This window comes from Macrotis lagotis, chromosome 7 (genome assembly GCF_037893015.1).
Source record: "Macrotis lagotis isolate mMagLag1 chromosome 7, bilby.v1.9.chrom.fasta, whole genome shotgun sequence".
Classification (NCBI taxonomy): domain Eukaryota; kingdom Metazoa; phylum Chordata; class Mammalia; order Peramelemorphia; family Peramelidae; genus Macrotis; species Macrotis lagotis.
The window spans coordinates 13,166,108-13,183,889 of NC_133664.1; the positions used below are offsets into that span (position 1 = coordinate 13,166,108).

Below are 17,782 nucleotides of genomic sequence, written 5' to 3' on the forward strand. Positions count from 1 at the left end.
CTCTGCCCCTTTCTAGCTGCGTGACCATGGATAAGCCCCAGACCCTCTCTGGGTACCAATTTTCTTGGCTGGGGAATAAGAAGGTTAGACCGGATGACCTCAGAGGTCCCTCCCTGCTCTAAATCTATGATTCTGTGCAAATGCTGGAAAGAAGATATTAGCAAAATTCTGAAATAGTAACTTCTAGAAGAGGTGTATGGTGTTTAATGAGTCCTGAGGGATGCATCCAGATCACTGGGAAAATCAGATTCTTATAAAATGCTCTGAGTTCAGGGAAAAGATGACAGGATAAAATGCAAGCCAAGGGTTGAATTCACCACAATTCCCAGTGGTCCATGAGGACTGTACTGGATGACGACTTTGAAGCCAGGCTTGGCTGGAGTTGATGGAAGTATTGTTCTCGCCATGACAATAGCAGCCACAGAACTGGACTTTATTACATCAAGATCTGTTTCAGATGACTCCATGTAGGAAGTAGGGGAAGAGAGAGCAGGCATAGGATAGGGGAGAAGAGAGCAGGCATAGGATAGGGGAGAAGAGAGCAGGCATAGGATAGGAGCAAAGAATGGAGCAAAGATTTGGGACTTTTTCTTTAAGTTATTTCTTATAACACTTCTTACATCCATGGTCAAAGGTTAAGAATTAGAGACTGGACAATGTAATGAAGGTTTGGCTTCTTCACTGAAGCACCCTTAACTAGATCAGACAGTCCTCTTAGCACAATGAAGAAATCTGATGCAACTATTAAACACCTACTATGGATCAGTCATGGGTCAGCCTTGGGTTATAAAAACAGAAATTAAATGACCTTTTTCCTCAGGAAGCTCTATGTAGTGAGAAAATATGAACATATATAAGTCTATACAAAAGTCAGAATGACTGACAATGGCCCAGATGCAATGGATGACTTTGGCATCTTTATGTCTGACTGTCTCTAAGTGCTCCACACACCTGCTTCAGCCACCTTCATAACCATTGGAACAAACTGTTCTTATGTGTCCTTTCCATTGGGGAAGTCTGTACATGCTTGGGGTAGACACCCCCCTAATTCATCAACTAGTTTGTGGCCTTCATCTTGGTAGCTGCTGGGTGTTGATGGTGTTCAGGAAGGACTAGTAGCACCTCTGGGGTAATAAGGGTTGATCATTCCCCTTTGGTGTCCACCTCTACTCAACTCTCACCTGTTGCTCCAAGAAGCTGGAGCATTGCTACAGTAAAACTAGTGCATGGTGGATGCTGACTATTGATTGATTGATTCAACTTCTTCATCTGTCAAGTGGGGATAATAGTGCCTTAGGTGGAAGGTTCATGAGAGAATGCAAACTTTAAAAGGCTGATTAAATTACAGTCATTGCCACTATCGCTAACGATGGAAGCATTGCACAGTTTCTAAAACATGAGGAACTTACTATCCTCCCATTCAGGTCAAGGACTAGCTCTTTTTCTTCTGTGTTGTTCATCTAAGACATAGGAACTAATGGTCTAATTCAAGGAAAATCCTAATTAGGTGCTTGGAGTACTCTATTAGGTACAGACAGCTCTCACTTTATATGGATTCACATTATGCAAATTCAACTCTACATAAAATATTCTGAAAGAAATCTGCATTCCTAAAAAACACCTAGGTTAATTTTATTGTACTATAAAGATGCTCTGTCTCCACCAATCCTATTTCTCCACCACTATCAACAAAAAATTCTAAATAAGAAAACCTAAAAATGTCCTTCCAAGTGAAAGAAGTATTGAGGACCAGAGAGACTGCTGTTGCAGTGGAAGGTGGTTTGATCTCCAGCACCTAGAGAGAAAAATTCTTTTTTTCTTAGATTTTTTTTTGCAAGGCAAATGGGGTTAAGTGGCTTGCCCAAGGCCACACAGCTAGGTAATTATGAAGTGTCTTAGACTGGATTTGAACCCAGGTACTCGCTGACTCCAGGGCCAGTGCTTTATCCACTACGCCATCTAGCCACCCTGAGAGAGAAATTCTTGAAAGATCTTTGGCCTACTCCGTCCTTAGCCCCTACATGTCCTTGATGCTCATTCCAGGCTTCTCCCTCTGTGGATGCATAGTCCACTTCTTGCCTCCCTCCCTTGCTTCTGCATCTATGGGCAATAAATATCACATTACATAAAAAGTGCTTAATATAGAGGTCTACAAAACAGTTCATCTACAGAAAGTGAGGACTGTTTGTATTTTTCATCTGTTTGATGACATCCTAGAAGAATGAGTCATTCATCAGACCAATAAAAGTGCTCACCTAGTTACCTGATTCATAAGTAGGTGTAGGTCAAGGTATTGACCCAATCTATAAAACTGATGAGATTTGGAGGCTGGTTTTCCCATGTCCTCACAATGATATATGTTCTGCCTCATGTGGCAAGAAGGTTTGAGGTTGAAGGACTTGGGTTCAACTTACTAGCCCAGTAACCCTGGCCATCCTATTTTACTTTGTTTTCTCATCTGCAAAATGGGTACAGTATTTCCTGTATAGTATTCAGAGGTCTTTATAGCTCTCTGCAAACTTTAAGTCATAATACAAAAGGTAATTATGATAGTGATGCATTCCCATTGGCGTTCTGGGTCCTTGGCTTTGATTTCTCAAAAGTGGGGAATGGTTTTCTACCATCCAATCATTATACCCAGTTAAGTTTCCCTTACACCTAAAATCCATTTTTTAGATGACTGATGAAGATCAAGAGAGCCAGGCACAGCTCTGCACACCACAAAGTCAATGGACTCCTAGCCCATTCTAGGATCCTCAGTGTTTTCTCTCTATAGTATAATAAATGAACCAACAATGCTAAGCAGAGACTGATAGTGGGAGGGATTTATGAAGCATCCTTTGCTCAAGCCAAGGGGCTCAGAGTCAGACTTTGAACAAACAGTATTATTGGCTGTATTGTGGAGAGGGGTAGAAGAAGTCCTGTCTTTCTCAGATGTCTGGGTTTGTAGCTATTAGGAAACAATGCAAGTTCCTCAATTACAACTCTAAGCATAGCATTTACTTTCATTAGGAAATGCATATTTGTATGGATACCTGGGGATGCCATTGATGAATCCAATGGAAAAAAAGGTAAATATCATTACTTTTCAAAATGGGCTTAGACTTAGACTTAGACTGCTATGCTGGCTGCTATTCTGGGAACTTGATATTTTCATAATTAAAGAAAGGAAATGGCACACTTGATTTCTGATTTTGGCAGAAGAATTAACTTACGAAAATGTAATTTTGCCTGGTGATTAGTTTGAAAGTTCTCATTACATAACCACCAACCAAAGAAATCTGCAGGGAAGGCAGGTCACGCTAGCTCACTGATTCCCTAGAGATCTTTCAGGCTCAGATTGGCATCCATATGTCGGGGATAGCTTATAAATGTAGGTCTTCTTGAAAGCAGGAAGCATAACCAGATGTTCTCCTGGGGTCTATTTGAGGGCTATAATTTAGTGACTTAATTCCAGAAGCCCATAACTTCATTAATTCACTTTGGTGGCCACACTCCTGTTCAGTCTTTACAATAACCACAAGAAACCAGGATCCAGTTCTGCCATGCTGGTTTACTTAATTTATTGATATGAAACTGGTTATAAATAATTTACTGAATGCTGATGAACTAGAATAATAAGGGATTAATGGAGATACTGTCAAAAGAAACACCTCACTTTAGTTTCTTTAAAAGGAGAAGCATAAAGTTATGCTCTGAATTTCATGCAAACTGACTAAAAAACTTCAAACTCAGCAGTTTCCTATCTCCATGTCTTTGAATAGGCTGATTCCCCCTTGCTGGAATATAAGAATCTCTAATTTCTTTAGAAGTTCAGTTCATGAGTCATCTCCTTTGAGAAGGTTTTCTAGCTTCTTGTAATTATTAGTGCTCCCTCCCTTTTTCATAGATTTTATATTTGAGATTGTTGGATGGTGCTGGACCTGGAGTCAAGAAGGCCTGGATTCAAATCTGGTTCTGTGACACTAGGCTAGTCATTGTAATTTCTGTCTGCCTCTGTTTCCTCATCTGCAAAACGAGGATAATAATAATATATAAATCCCAGAATTGTTGTAGGGAGATAATGAAATCATGTTTATAACGCACTTGGCAAACCTTAATAGAGATGATGATGAGGATGAGGATGAGGAGGATGATGATGATGATTTACCTATCTATGGGTTTGCTTTATTCCAATAGAATGGAGAAGCAGGGACTGCTACAGATCTCTTTTTTTAATTCCATTTTTGCCTGCCCTTTTATCCTCAGAGTTTAGCACAATGTCTGATACCTATTTGGCATTTAATACTTATTTGTTGATTTGATTTTTATCTCCAATGTCTGCCATAAAGTTTATGCTTAATAAATGTTGGCTGACTTGAATAGACTTGAGATAATTTTCAGTAGAGCTGTCCTTTCTCTATGGTAATGAAAAGTTGCCATCCATTTTGATTACAGTAGCAGATGTGTCCACATCTTTTTGTTGAAAGGTGAAACTTGGAATCAGTTTATCAACTACCACCAAGCTTTTATGAATTGATGACTATGAGCACATAACTGGCTTAGGCATGGTATATACAAACAGAAAAATGAGAGGCCCTACTGACTTGGAGTTTATATTCTATTGGGAGTGACAGCTGCATATATGAGCATATTACATTAGAAGGCATTGGGGGAGGGCTGTTAGGAATGGCTTCATCAAGAAATGTGTGAATCTCTAGGGAAACAGCTAAACAATAAGAAAATGACTAATCTTCAAGTGAAGAAAGGTCAAATGCCTATAATCTGCAAAAAGCTCTATTTGCTTTATTTCTATGCTCAACTTCAGAAAAAGAATTTCAAAATCCTTTCTCTAAAATACCAAGTTAAGTCAGCCTAATGTGAACAAGAGATGTCCAAAGGGACACCCGTGGGGGCTCCAAAAATCAACTCTCCTCTTTTTTCTGCCTTTTGATGAGACTTATATCAACACTTATCACTTTCTGACTTTTCTTTCAGCATTTTTCTTTGATATTTCTGAAATTTATAGCATGAAGAAATGTAGTTAGAAATCAAAATGCTCTGTCACTTTAAAAAGAAAAAACCCTGGGGGAAATTTCTTTTTAAGGAGAATAGGGAGCAATATTTTAACTTATTCAAGTAGCAAATATTAACAAATAATAATGGACAATAATGAGAAAGAGCTGATAAGAACAACAGCTCGCTTTGTGCTTTGCCTGTGATCGCTCTATGAGAGAGATAGTGTAATGATTATTATTATCCCTCCCAATTTGTAGATGTCAATACTATGCCATACCACCTGACTCTCAATGGATTATAGATGAAAGGATTGTAAAATTACGACTATAAGGAGAGTCAGATGCTTTCTTAATGCTCCTTTAGGCATAAAAAGGGCTGAATAGAGGTATGAAAATACTGATAATGCCCATTCCTTGGGACATGAACATTTGTGAGAAGACTCAATGAAAATCAAATGTATCCTCTGGCAAAGTAGGTAATGGAAAGAATAAATAATAAGGAAAGTGTATAATAAGGAAGGGGCATGACAGAGCACATGACTAAGGATGATGAGGATAATTTCCATATTCATGTTAAAGTTTGCAAAGAATTTTCCATGTGTTATTATATTCGACCCTCACAAAATCCTGGGAGGTAGGTACCATCATTATGCTCATTTTCCACATAAGGAAACTGAGGTTAAGGGAGAGTATGACTTGCTGAGTATCCGGAGGAAGGTTACTGACTCCAAGTCCAGTCTGTCACTGGAACTTTCCTCTCTCACTGTCCACATCCAAGTTGGTATGTCATTGAACTTTACAGCTTAGGGTTTGAGAGGTCATTGAGGTTAACCCCTTTGTTTCTACAGATGAGGAAGTTGAACCCTAAAGAGGTTGTTTCTTGCCCAAGGTCATGCAATCAGTAGGACATGGTCCTGAAAAATACATTTTTCTTATGACTGTTTTCCCTGGGTGACTGTGGTCAAACAATTCATAGTCAAGTGGTTGGCTTATTGAGTCTAAGAGTTGCTTGTACTTTGCTTAGCTGGACCTCAGACAACTGAATCAGCAGCTCACTGGGAATATATGTAGAACCCATCGAGCATGGAACAGACTGCTACAACTTGTACTACCCTGATGAAGAAGCCCAGAATTGTCAGGGGCTGCCTTAGTACCTACAGAATAGAACAAAACCTCTGGGTAGAATCCCAGTCATTGGGTTCAAGCTTGGGGCTTGAAAGTGAAATGTAGTCAAGAATCAGATTAGGTGGATTCCATTTTTCAATAATGGAAAAGAATTCCCAGAGCAAAGATCAAAGATTCACTGTTTTCAGGATGAAATAAATTTGGTTTTTAACATCAAATTTCCATCTCAAGAATAGTTTTACCCTGCCTCAGTTACTTCCTAGCTGAAAGACCCTGAGCAAGTCTGCTAAGCTCCCTTGGCCTCACCTAATATGATAAGCTACAGATGGGTTGTAGTGTATGTTGGTGGGATGAGTTCATATACTGGTAATTTTCATGAAATCAGAGGCCCATGACTTACTGACATCTTGAGAAAATGAAAATATGGGAGTTGAAGGAATTATGAAGAGAATACTTTACAAGCTCTGCCTTGGAATCAAATGTGAACTTAGAGATGAAAGGCAGTATGGCTTTGGCTTTGAGGCCAGCTTTGGATCCAGAGGCTCTAGGTCCAAGTTTTGTTTGTGAGATAATCTAATCGTGTGACCATGAGCAAGCTGCTCACTCAATACTTCAGGCAACTGATACTGATGATACACTACATACCCATTACTGATCTGTACAGTGGAGTGAGAGTCTATGCTGGGAGTTCCCTTCATGAAGAAAAAAAACCATAGGTCCATAATCCCTTCCCCAAATAAATCAATGGACAAATCAATCAAAGTTGGAGATGGCAGCAATCATCCAAGTAGGAAATAACTTCAAAAGGGACCTTTTTTCTAGAAACGACATCCCAACACCAATGAAGAACCAAACAAGCTCATTCTTGACAATCTCATTTACTTCTGGCAGAATTTTATGGTCAAAAAAACAAAGTTGGTCATGGTGTCCATCTTTAAAGGGCATATTTTTGGCCTGAAGTGAACAACTGTTCAAACTAAGCCATTCATAGATTTCTGATGTAAGAATATTTGGGGCTTAGCTGCAACTACCTCGGGCTGGATTTATTCTTAACATGTCTGAAATGTCATTAAAATGTCATGGCTACGTCTGCCAAAGAGAACCCGACTCAGCATTCCTACTTCCTTCTCTTATCCCATCTCTAATATTAAAGTTAAAGATTTGATTCACAGCAATATGGTTTTATTTACTCAAGATAAGGACAAGAGATCAATATCATTTAGTAATGCCCCCATCCCAAGTAAAGCACTCCCCAACTGTAGGATAGGGGAAGGGCATATTTTCAGTTAGAGCTTTCCATACCTGGGAGTCAGAGAGACCATCATCCTCGGACACCGATGTCTGTGTGTCCTCACTCTCTTCATCTCGATCGAGAGCTAAAACAACAAACCAAGGGGTTATTTAGAAACAAATAAACAAAGCAAATATGTTTTGTCTGAGGGCAGGGTTACAGTTTGGAAAGCATCTATTTTCTGTCAACTCAATTCTGGGGAATACATATTTTTAAAGACAATATTACCACAACTGTTTTGCTTCTGAGATCAGTGGTCATGGAAAAAGAAGTCAGCATACAACCCTCACCCTCATTTCAACAAAGCCTGAGTCAACAAGATGACTTCAGTAATTAGCTGGGGATAAAGGAAGAACAGGAGATTTTTTCCAGTAGCATGGAGATGACAGTTTATGAATTCTTAATTCTCCAGCCAGCATCTTTTTTAATACCTAGATTTCTAAACAAAAATGTTTTATTGATTTTTTGTTTTAACATCAATTTGCACTGGATCCTATTTTCCAATCCCTTCCCTTGAGATTAAAAAAAAGTAGGAAAAAAACACTCAGAAAAACTAATCAACATGCTGAAAAAAAACTGTCATTATATGAAGTGTTCCACATCCATGATTCCCCACCTCTGCAAAGAAACAGGAAGAGATTACTATTCTTCCCTTGTCTTTGGTTGCAAGCTCGGCCAGGATAATTTCAGTGTTCAGTCCTAAATGCTTTGTAGTTGGGGGAATTCTAGTTCTTTTTGCTTCACTTTGTATCAGTTCATCTAAATCTTTCCAAGATTCTCTGTATTTGTCACATAAATATTTTTTTCTTATGGTGAAATAATATCCCATTACAGTCAAAATAATTTGTTGAACCATTCATTCCCTAATCAATGAGGACTTAGTTGCTTTCCAATGTTTGCACAAAAAGGGCATCTCTAGACATTTGGGGGTATGAGGGGGTTTTCTTTTTGTCACTGACATCCTTGAGATAAAGGTCTAGTGGTGCCATCTCTGAATCCAAAGTTCTTCATTTTTGTCATGCTAATTGCTTATTTCCAAATTGCTTTCTAGCATCTCATTAATAATTCCAGTCTAGCATGCGATTTCTCAATTATAGCATAGCTCACTCACTTCCTTGCCTCAACAAAAATTCCAAGGTGCAACCTCTTGAATGTGATCCTTCTCCACTTCCCCAGTTACCATTTGAATCCAAACCATCTTTGATGTTTTTTATTTTGGATCCTATTCCCCATGCTGGTCTTCCCACTTTCTAGCTCCTGACTCTTCCTATCTGTCCCACACAACTTGGTTAGAATTCTCTTTCTTAGATATTTCAGGAACCCATTCGCCAGTGGCTTATGATCCACTATCCCTACTGCTAACCATATCAAACCTACAGACTCCGGCATATAAGGTCCTCCACTGCATCCAAGACTATATTGTGTCTCTTTGATATATGTTTAATACAGCCTTGCATATGGATGTATCATCTCCTGAAACTATAGGCTCTTTGAGGACAGGGATGATTTCATTTTTGTTTTTGTACCCCTTGCACCCAATACAGTGCCTGGCAAATTGAAGGTGCTTAATAAATGTTTATCGATTGGTTAATGCATAGGTAGCCTCCAGTCTTTAGCTTCATTTCTCTTTATGCCCCCATTCTTTCAAAGAGTAATAGAATAGTTGAGTCCTCAACAGAATAATCCAACCCAGGATTCAAAGGAATTCCATCCCTCCAACTATTATTCTCAGTCTGATTACTCCCTACTTCATATGCCTCCCTCTTCTTAGTGCCTAGTCTTTTTTTCTATTTTTTTTAACAAATTATAATTCTGATTCCTCCATTTTAACTACTTTCTTCAAAGGTCAAATCTGAGAAGCATCATGGGGAACTATGAATTTGGAAACAGAAGACAAAAAGTCAGAATTCCAGCTTAGTTACTTCATTTCCAGTGACCTTGGGCAAATCACTTATTTGTCTTTTCTAGTTTCCTGATTCATAAAATGAATACTTTGGAATCTCTTAACTTGGGGTTCATGAGATAGATAGATAGATAGATAGATGATAGAAGGATAAATATATAGATAGATACATAGATACATAGATGGATAAACATATTTCAATAAAGTGAGCTTCCACGGTACTCATGCATTTAATTTAATAGAATTGTGAGGAGTCCAAAGATTTTTCTCAAACTGCCAGAAGAATCCATGATAAAGGACCCTTGCAGTAGATGACCTCATAGGTCCCTTCCAGGACTTAATCTAAGGAAGGAAGGAAGGAAGGAAATAGGCATTTATTACTTACTGGACCTTACTGTGTGGCCAGGAACTTTGCTAAGCATTTTATAAACAGTGATTGATCCTTACAGTCTTGTGAAGTTGATACTATTATAAACACATTCTACAATTGAAGAAACTGAGGTAGACAGATCAAGAGACTTGCCCAAAGTGACATGGTGTTTTCCGAGGCCACATTTGAACTCAGATCTTCCTGATTTCAGGCTCACACTCTCTCCATTGAACCCCCAGGTTGTATCTCTGTCCCTCTGATCCTTCCTTAACTGACCTCTGTTGGCTCAGAGGACATCTCTATTATATATTCAAAGACTCAACTTATCGCAATATTTTTAAAAAATTAATATTAATAAAATATAAAATAATATTCAAATATTAAAAATAGAAAATCTGATTTTATTGATATGGGGATTTCCTTCACTAAGCTGATTGTGGCCTCTTTCTGCTTTAATAAACAGTTTTCATGAGTAGCTGTGGCTAAACATAGTCATTGTCTGCTGGTCAACTTTCAGGGACAGTCTTTTGGCTGAGGATATGAAGATTGGCAACTCTTCCTTCAAAGGGCTCAGGAAGTAGTTCAAGAAGGTTCTAAGACCATGACAAGTCAACTTGGCAGGACCCAGAGGAGTGTTTAAATGGCTTTGGAGAATCCAGTCACTGTAGCAAAGTTGAGTAAAGCAGAGTGGGAGGAAGGTGGCAACAAATATTTGGGGTGACATAGCTTTTGCATAACTCTCTTAGAATCTTCCTCAGGATCTCATCACTAGATGGGGCTAAACTCGGGGGTCCTACTAGCTGTGTCCGCAGAGTGACAGTTCTGGCTGGCCCAGCCAAGGCAGATAGGCTGTGACTGTGGCCTCTCGGAACTCTTCCGGCTTAGTGGAAAAGGGGGCTTGGCATCTGAAGGTCAGTTCCACGATAGAAAATAATCTTTGTCATGGAATCTCACAAAGACTATCCAGGAAGGCTGAGGTCAACTCTCCTCCTCACTAGGAGATCCTTGTCACTCTTCCTAGCTGCTGCTATCCATCCTCTAAGATTGCCTCCCATTCACTCCCTGTATATTTTTAAATTATTTTATATACAGCATCGCCCAATAGAATGCAATCTCCTTGAGGGCAGGGATCGTGCTTTGTCATCTAGGGAATGTTATCCCCAGATCTCAGCACAAGGCTTGGAATACCCTAAGTACTTAATAATGCTTATCCACTGACTGAAGAGATTGAAATCTGCCATAGTGGAGGGAGGACTCCTATCTATTAAATCAGACTTCGGAGGTCTCGGCCCTATGTGAACATCTTTCCAAGAGAAATTCATCTCACTGACCAGACTGAGTTTCTTCTAGAAGCTGGTTGCAACACCTTGCAGAAGGAAGGAAGGAAGAGGGCTCCGAGTCAAAAGAGCTGAGTGTGAATCCTACCTGTATGACCTAAGGTAAGTCACTTCTTCTCTCTCAGCCTCAGCCTCCTCATTTGTAAAATGGATGACTCCTAGGTTCCATTCAAGCTTTAGACCTAGGATTCTGGTCTACAGTTATACATTCTGAGCCACTTCTCTCCACTGGAGACAGAAACTGGAGGAGAAGGAGCATCACATTGGAAAGCACGAGAACAGCTCAGGTCAACAAAACTACCCCACAAATCCCCAGATCCAAATGGCCTTCATCCTAATTCTATTTACAGGTCTAATCTCCCTGCTTTAGCAAAGTGCTTTCCTGTAGAAAATGAAAGGGGAGATTGTGTGGTAAATTCCTTGGATAATGCCTCCCCTCTCCTGTTGAGCCTTGGAAGGCCAGGTAAGAGCAGTTGGGGCAAGTCCGCTTTGTCAGATTTGCAGTCAACAGGTTTTTTTGTGTCTCTAGAATGTCTCTAACCAAGGGGCTCCTGGAGCTAGGGCTGCCTGGGCGTGAAGGGATGGAAGCCGGAAAAATAAAGCCTATTTCCTCTGCAAACTGGGGCGGGGAAGCTACACAAAGGGCTAAGTACAGTGGAACAAATACCATTTAATCATCTAAAAGCACCATGTCAGTAGGTTGTTCTTTGGAAGTGGGGGTGGCCCAGAAGCCTAGTTCAAACCAGATTTGAAAAGAGGCATTACTGAAAACATACTACATGTGGTGTGGGGCCCCTCCATCTTAGCCTACGCTGGGTAGCCAGTCATGGGGCTCCCATTGCGGTTTTGGAAAACTTCTAGGAAAGTCACATCCTCTTTCTACACTAAATCCTCACTGAATTCTGGCCATATTGATTTTTAATTTCAATGAAAGTTAGCAAGGCCAAATCATGGATGCCTAAAATCTGTGATCTCATTCATCATCCACCATCTTATAATTGTGATTCAGTGTTGCCATCTCTGGTCCTTTAGCCGCCAGGCTCCAAGGGCTGGAGGAGTAGGCATCCTCATGGGCATGGGATGGTGTTTGTTGGGCAGGGCCTGGCACACTGTAAATCTAAACAAATGTTACTTATTATCATTGTTATTATCATAGAGCAGGAAAATAATAGCAGTTTCCGCCTAGGGAATTTATTATTATTTTAATTCTTAAAAGAATGTTTTAAGTGAATAAGAAAAATTATATAGACTTACAAAGGAAACTAAAAATACAGTTGTCAAAATATTTTTTAAACCAATAGATTAAGAGCCCTTTGCTTTAAAGAATACCAAATGCTTTACATGCCTTAATTATTCATTTTTCAAAACACTCCTAAAAGGAGTTAACAGAAATACTGTTTTCACCACTTGAAAAATAGAGAAACTGAGGTTCAAAAAGGGGGCAAGACTTGTCCATGATCCCATGACTGGTAAGTGTGAAGAAGCAGAATTTGAAACTTGGCTGTCTGGTTAGTACTTCAAATAAACTGTGGATTCTCTAAATTATAGATCACTTAGAGATTAAAATTCCTATTTTTCAGCCTGAGAACTGAGGTGCAAACATGATGCAATCAAGGTGGGCCTGCCGCTGCCACAGATTTACTACAGCTTCCTTTTACCTGAAAGGATGACTTCTTGTGCATCTTCCATTGAGAACCTGACCACCCAGCAGTAACCCCCCTTCTATCCCTTTAATCCCTTGTGGTATAACCATGTGGTTTAACCAAAGGCTATGTAGCCTTTCCTGATACAAGGCCGCCTTTCCAAACCAGCATATCTTTGATAATCATGCCTCAGCTATGACTTGGAGGATACAGGTCCTCACTTATCTTTGGCCTCCTGGCTTCTCCTTATTCCCACCAAATTGTCTTCTTCAGTCCTTTGGGTTATTTATTCTTTAAATTAGATCTTGGCATTATCTCCCTCCACATGGATTTTCCAATGAATGTAACATGACTGTGGATTTTACAGAGCAAACTTGGTGATTCCTATAATTCTATTTCAATGAATCCCTTTTGATGGGCAGTGTGGCCCAATAGTTAGATCACAGCACTTGGAATCAAAATGATCTGGGCTCAAATCTTGTTTCACTTACTAATCTGTGATCTGGGTCAAATTCACCTGAAAAAAATAGGAAGACTAGCAGCCTCCCCCTCCACGATTTCCTGGGAAGTCCAGATGAGATAATATGTGTAGAATGAGTTAAGAAACTTGAAGGAGCAGATCAGAGAGGGTTTCCTCCAGCTCTAAATCAGGAGTCTGAGTATCTTTCTGACTTTATGCACTTTCCTCTCTTTCTGTTGCACTAGAGAAATGGAGATGTCCATTTGTTTGGCTTTGAGAAGCTCAAATAATTTTTTGAAGTCTATATATTACAGATGAATTCCTGATCATCATGGAGGAAGAAGTGTGTATATAGATACATCCAAGCTAGGTCCCTGCACCAATAATACCACAGGTCGGGCCTCAAAGAAACCCAAAAAACAAAGCCCTTTGTGGATACACTTACTAACACCCATCACACTCCTCCAAGAGGCAGAGGATTCGGAACACTCCTGTCTGACTTCGAATATTTTCTCTCTTTGTCCCTATAAATCAATTCTTTGTCAAATCCAGTGTCCTGATTTAGGGTTAGGAAAACATCCATACATTCCTTCCCTCCCTCCTGACTCCCCCAGCCATGAGGCAATTAGGAGGCCATAATTGCTTCCTCTTCATAGAGGAGCTGAATCAGCCTGGGAGGATGAAAGGGGGCTTGGCTAAGACTCCTCTATTGGACGTCCCCCTTGTGAGGCCCAGAAAGGGTCCTCAAAGGCCTGGCAGGTCTGCATCCCTAACCTCAGCTTCTCTACAAAGAAAACATCCTTCTCATTGGGAACACGCAATGAGCAGCATTTTCTTGGAAAGGACAAAGAAATATTACTGCAAGAATATAGCTTAGCAAGTGGTTCCCATGTCCCACTGGGGGAAAGGAAATGAATTAGCCTGAGCTTTGAAGGATTTATGAACAGCCCCATAAACTTAGACACATGAAACAAATATATGGCTTTGGCAAAGACCACAGAGGGTGACGCCCTGGTGAACTTTTTTTTCAATTTCAATGAATTTCAAGTCATAAACTATAAGAAAGAAGCAATTTCCCACTTAGGAGAGGTTCACATTATGTTGGCTTGGCTCAGCATTTTTTTGGGGGGGCTTTCTTTCAGGTTTGGGTCTGTTTAGTTTATTATTCTAAGTTGACCAGAGCAAGGGTGGGATCCTGGGATTGTTCCCTTAAATGTGACATGTCCAAAAAAGCTGCAGCAGTTGGCCCAGGGTGGAGGTCTGAGACCCTCCTCTCTGCCAACACAAGCCAAGAGCTTCTCTGTGAAACAGAGATAAGAAACCAGGCGAAGTGATTTTTAAAAGAAAGAAAAAACTGATCATACCAACGGTCAGAAAAACTCCCTGCATTCTTGTCTTTTTTTTAACATTGCACCCATCCTATGGCACAGCTAGCCTGTGAGAGCTAGTTTAGGTTAAAAAGATTATGTGGCCTGGGATGAGCTGTTGAACCTCTCTGGTAAATAGAACGCTCCCACTTGGATCTCTGGGATCTCCATGCACACTGACAAGGAAGACAGAACTTGCTTCATCAGAGTTCTATCTTTTTATCTGTCTGCCCAAAGTTCCAGAGTTTCTATTAGTGGGTGGGGTTTCTATACCCAGAATCCCCTAAGTGACGCCAGCACAGGTCAGAATTGGAAAGGAAAAAAAAAAGGGAAGAATCTCTTTTAGCTAAGAAAAGGGTGCAAATAGGTTTACCCAAGCACAGTTCAATGAGGACATTTTAAAACAAACCCCAGAGGGTTAAAGTTCACACTTTATCCTCACTTAAGGTTCATGGATCATAATATTACGTGTGTGTGTGTGTGTGTGTTTGTGTGTGACAGACAGATAGACATCTAGATATAGGGAGAGAGCAGAGGGGATGAAAGACAGAGATAGAGAGATGAGGAGACAGAGTCAGAGAGACATACACAGAGACAGAGACTTGCCCAGGATCACACAAGTGGTAAGCATCTGCTGCCAGATTTGGACTCAGGTCTGGGACTCTATTCCCCTGCATCACCTTGAGGCAACAGCTGTCTTTGAGAACAAATACTCCCATCAATTGGCACTCAATAAGTCTTCTTGCGACAGCTGGTGGTACAATTGAATAGACCCCTGGACCTGGACTCAGGAAGATTGGAGTTCAAATTCAACCTCAGACCCTAACTGTAATCTTGGGCAAGTCATCCTTAACTTCTACAGAGTCATCAGTTGACCTTCTATACCAATTTGGGAGTAATACCCCCCCCACACACACACACATATATACACCCAAGAGACTCCCATCCCCTGAAGCCCATGGAGTGACAGAATGGGCCAACATTTCCAATTTCTCAACTCTTTTCCTTCTGGAGAGAAAGATAACTTCTCCCAGTCCTTTTTGGCCAGCCAGACTGGAACAATAACACAAAGAGGTGTGAACTTCCTCAATTGGTCTAAGGAGGTCATAAAGTGAATGTCCATTATGAAAGGTTTCAAACCACAATGCCAAGATGTTAACCACTTCTGGGTGAAAGGACAGGCTGCCCCACCCATCACCACCCAGACCCCAGCCCGGCCCAGCCCAGAAGATCAGGAAATGGTGACACTCAGTCCCAATTAACTGGGTTCCTGGCTTAGTCCCTTTCCTGTTCACACTGGTTCAAACCAGCTCCTCAAATAAAATATCTTGAAGATGTTTTCCCCCCAAAAGATCACTCATTGTGACTGCTAAGGTTGGTCTAGATGTCCACAAAATAAAATATAGCAATAACTCTCGTCATCTTCTCTATTATTTACTGCCACTGGCACAGACAGGTTTTCGAATGTTCCCATTTATTTTGCAAACATTCTCATGAGAAAAGCCTCCTGGACAGTTCTGGGAAGGCAGGGCCTGGCCCAGCATGGCACAATAGGTCAGGAACAGAAGTGGAAGGACAATTCTACCCCAACCCTGACCTCCCACCCCAAATCCAGGTCAAAGGCACTATGGAGATTTTCATATTTCCAACAAATTTGTGATTTCAGGTTTGCCCTTCTCATTTTAGTCCCAGTTTGCCCAGATTCACCTATGTCTCACGAATTTATTGTTTGGGTTCCACAAGACTGTGAAGGGAGCATTGTTTGTTTACATTACAAAGACTGAGATCTGCCTATATTGTTGCCTATGGGCAGGGATTGAGTTAAAACAAAAGATTTGGCACCAAACTGATCAAAAACTGAAATTAGGCCAGGTCCACCCTACCTAGTTCTAAATTAACCTAGGGTCTTCAACCTTCTCCTTTTCATGTTCAAGGAGGTAGCTTACTCATTAGTATAATGAGCAGGGCAGGAAAGACATATGGGGACCAATGTATCAATTAGATCATGACCCCAGCCAATGATTGGCAAGAAGGGACAGGATCAAAGCCTTTCAAACTGCATAAAAGACCTAACATTTCTGAGATTCCCCACCCTCTCCCACCTTGAGGGAGGTGTGCCTTTTTATTAAGACATCTTAATAAAAAAAAATTTTAATCACTCTGGACTAAGTATTCATGAGCCATTTATAACATTTATGACATCAAAGAATTTAAGCTGACAAAGACTTTAGACACCCTCTTGTCCAATGCTCTACTTTAAGACCCAGAGAAAGAAAAGTCACTTTCTCAAACTTCCAAAAGGTATTAAGTTCAAAATCTGGATTTGAACTCAGAGCTTTAGACTCCCAACAAGCATTGTTGTAATCCTCCATAGATCCCAAGTAATGAAAAAAAAATCCTCTGAAGTCGTCACAATATTTTAAATCAAGTCACACATTTCCATTGTGCTGAAACCAATGACCACATTTTTCATAGTTTTAACTTTAAATACCATGAATAAGAATACTTGGGACCATCTCACTTGAGGGATTCACTCTTTGACCTAACAGATCTAGCTGAATAGGACAGATGCTAGGATCAACAACAAAAATGTCACCCTGTGGCCAAGCTGGAGATGGACTTCTCTACCTCACCTTGGGGAAGAATTCTGATGGTAGTGAGATGAGTAACAGACCTCTCTGCAGGTCATTTCTTTCCAGAGTGATCATACATCTTTTCTCATGGTCCAATTCCCTCCTTTAAACTGAGGTCTAGATAAGAAACTCTCAGAAGTAGGTAATGAAGCTCAGAGGCAACATCTGAACTCACTCCCTCTGACTCCAAAGTCTATGTTTCTTCACCTCTGAAGGATGCTGCTTCTCCACATCTCCAGCCAGACTGGTCTTCTTGCTGTCCTCCTGGATGTTCCATCCCTACTCTTGGGACTTAACCACATGACCGAACGACTTGGAATGTCCTCCCTCCTCCTCTCTGCTCCACTGCCACCTTCCTTCTGACCCTCCCAATCACTGTGAATACAACTGCCTTCCTCTCCCCAGTTATATCACATTTGCACTGCATGTGTCTCAAACAACTATCCCTTAAATCCACCTTTCTACCCTAGGGGAATGGTGACTCCTGAGCAGAAATGACTACTTTTTGGCTCATTTGGTCACTGATGGTATCCTCAAAGACTGACATATTACCCATCATTCAGTAGATGTGCAATTCAAGTACGTATTGAATTAAGTTCTCTATTGACTCTTCCTTCAAGTCACACTGGCTGGGTAGGACCTGCCATTGCCTCCTC

General features: G+C 40.5%; 1 protein-coding gene across 1 annotated transcript in view; it reads right to left on the reverse strand.

The window, feature by feature from the left end:
• LOC141494001 (rap guanine nucleotide exchange factor 5-like) overlaps nucleotides 1-17,782 on the reverse strand; it is a 163,278-nt gene that overhangs the window by 47,415 nt on the left and 98,081 nt on the right. Inside the window, exon 8 of the mRNA XM_074195202.1 lies at nucleotides 7,425-7,498. Within this exon, the coding sequence (XP_074051303.1) occupies nucleotides 7,425-7,498 (74 nt within the window). The remainder of the gene's footprint in view (nucleotides 1-7,424; nucleotides 7,499-17,782) is intronic.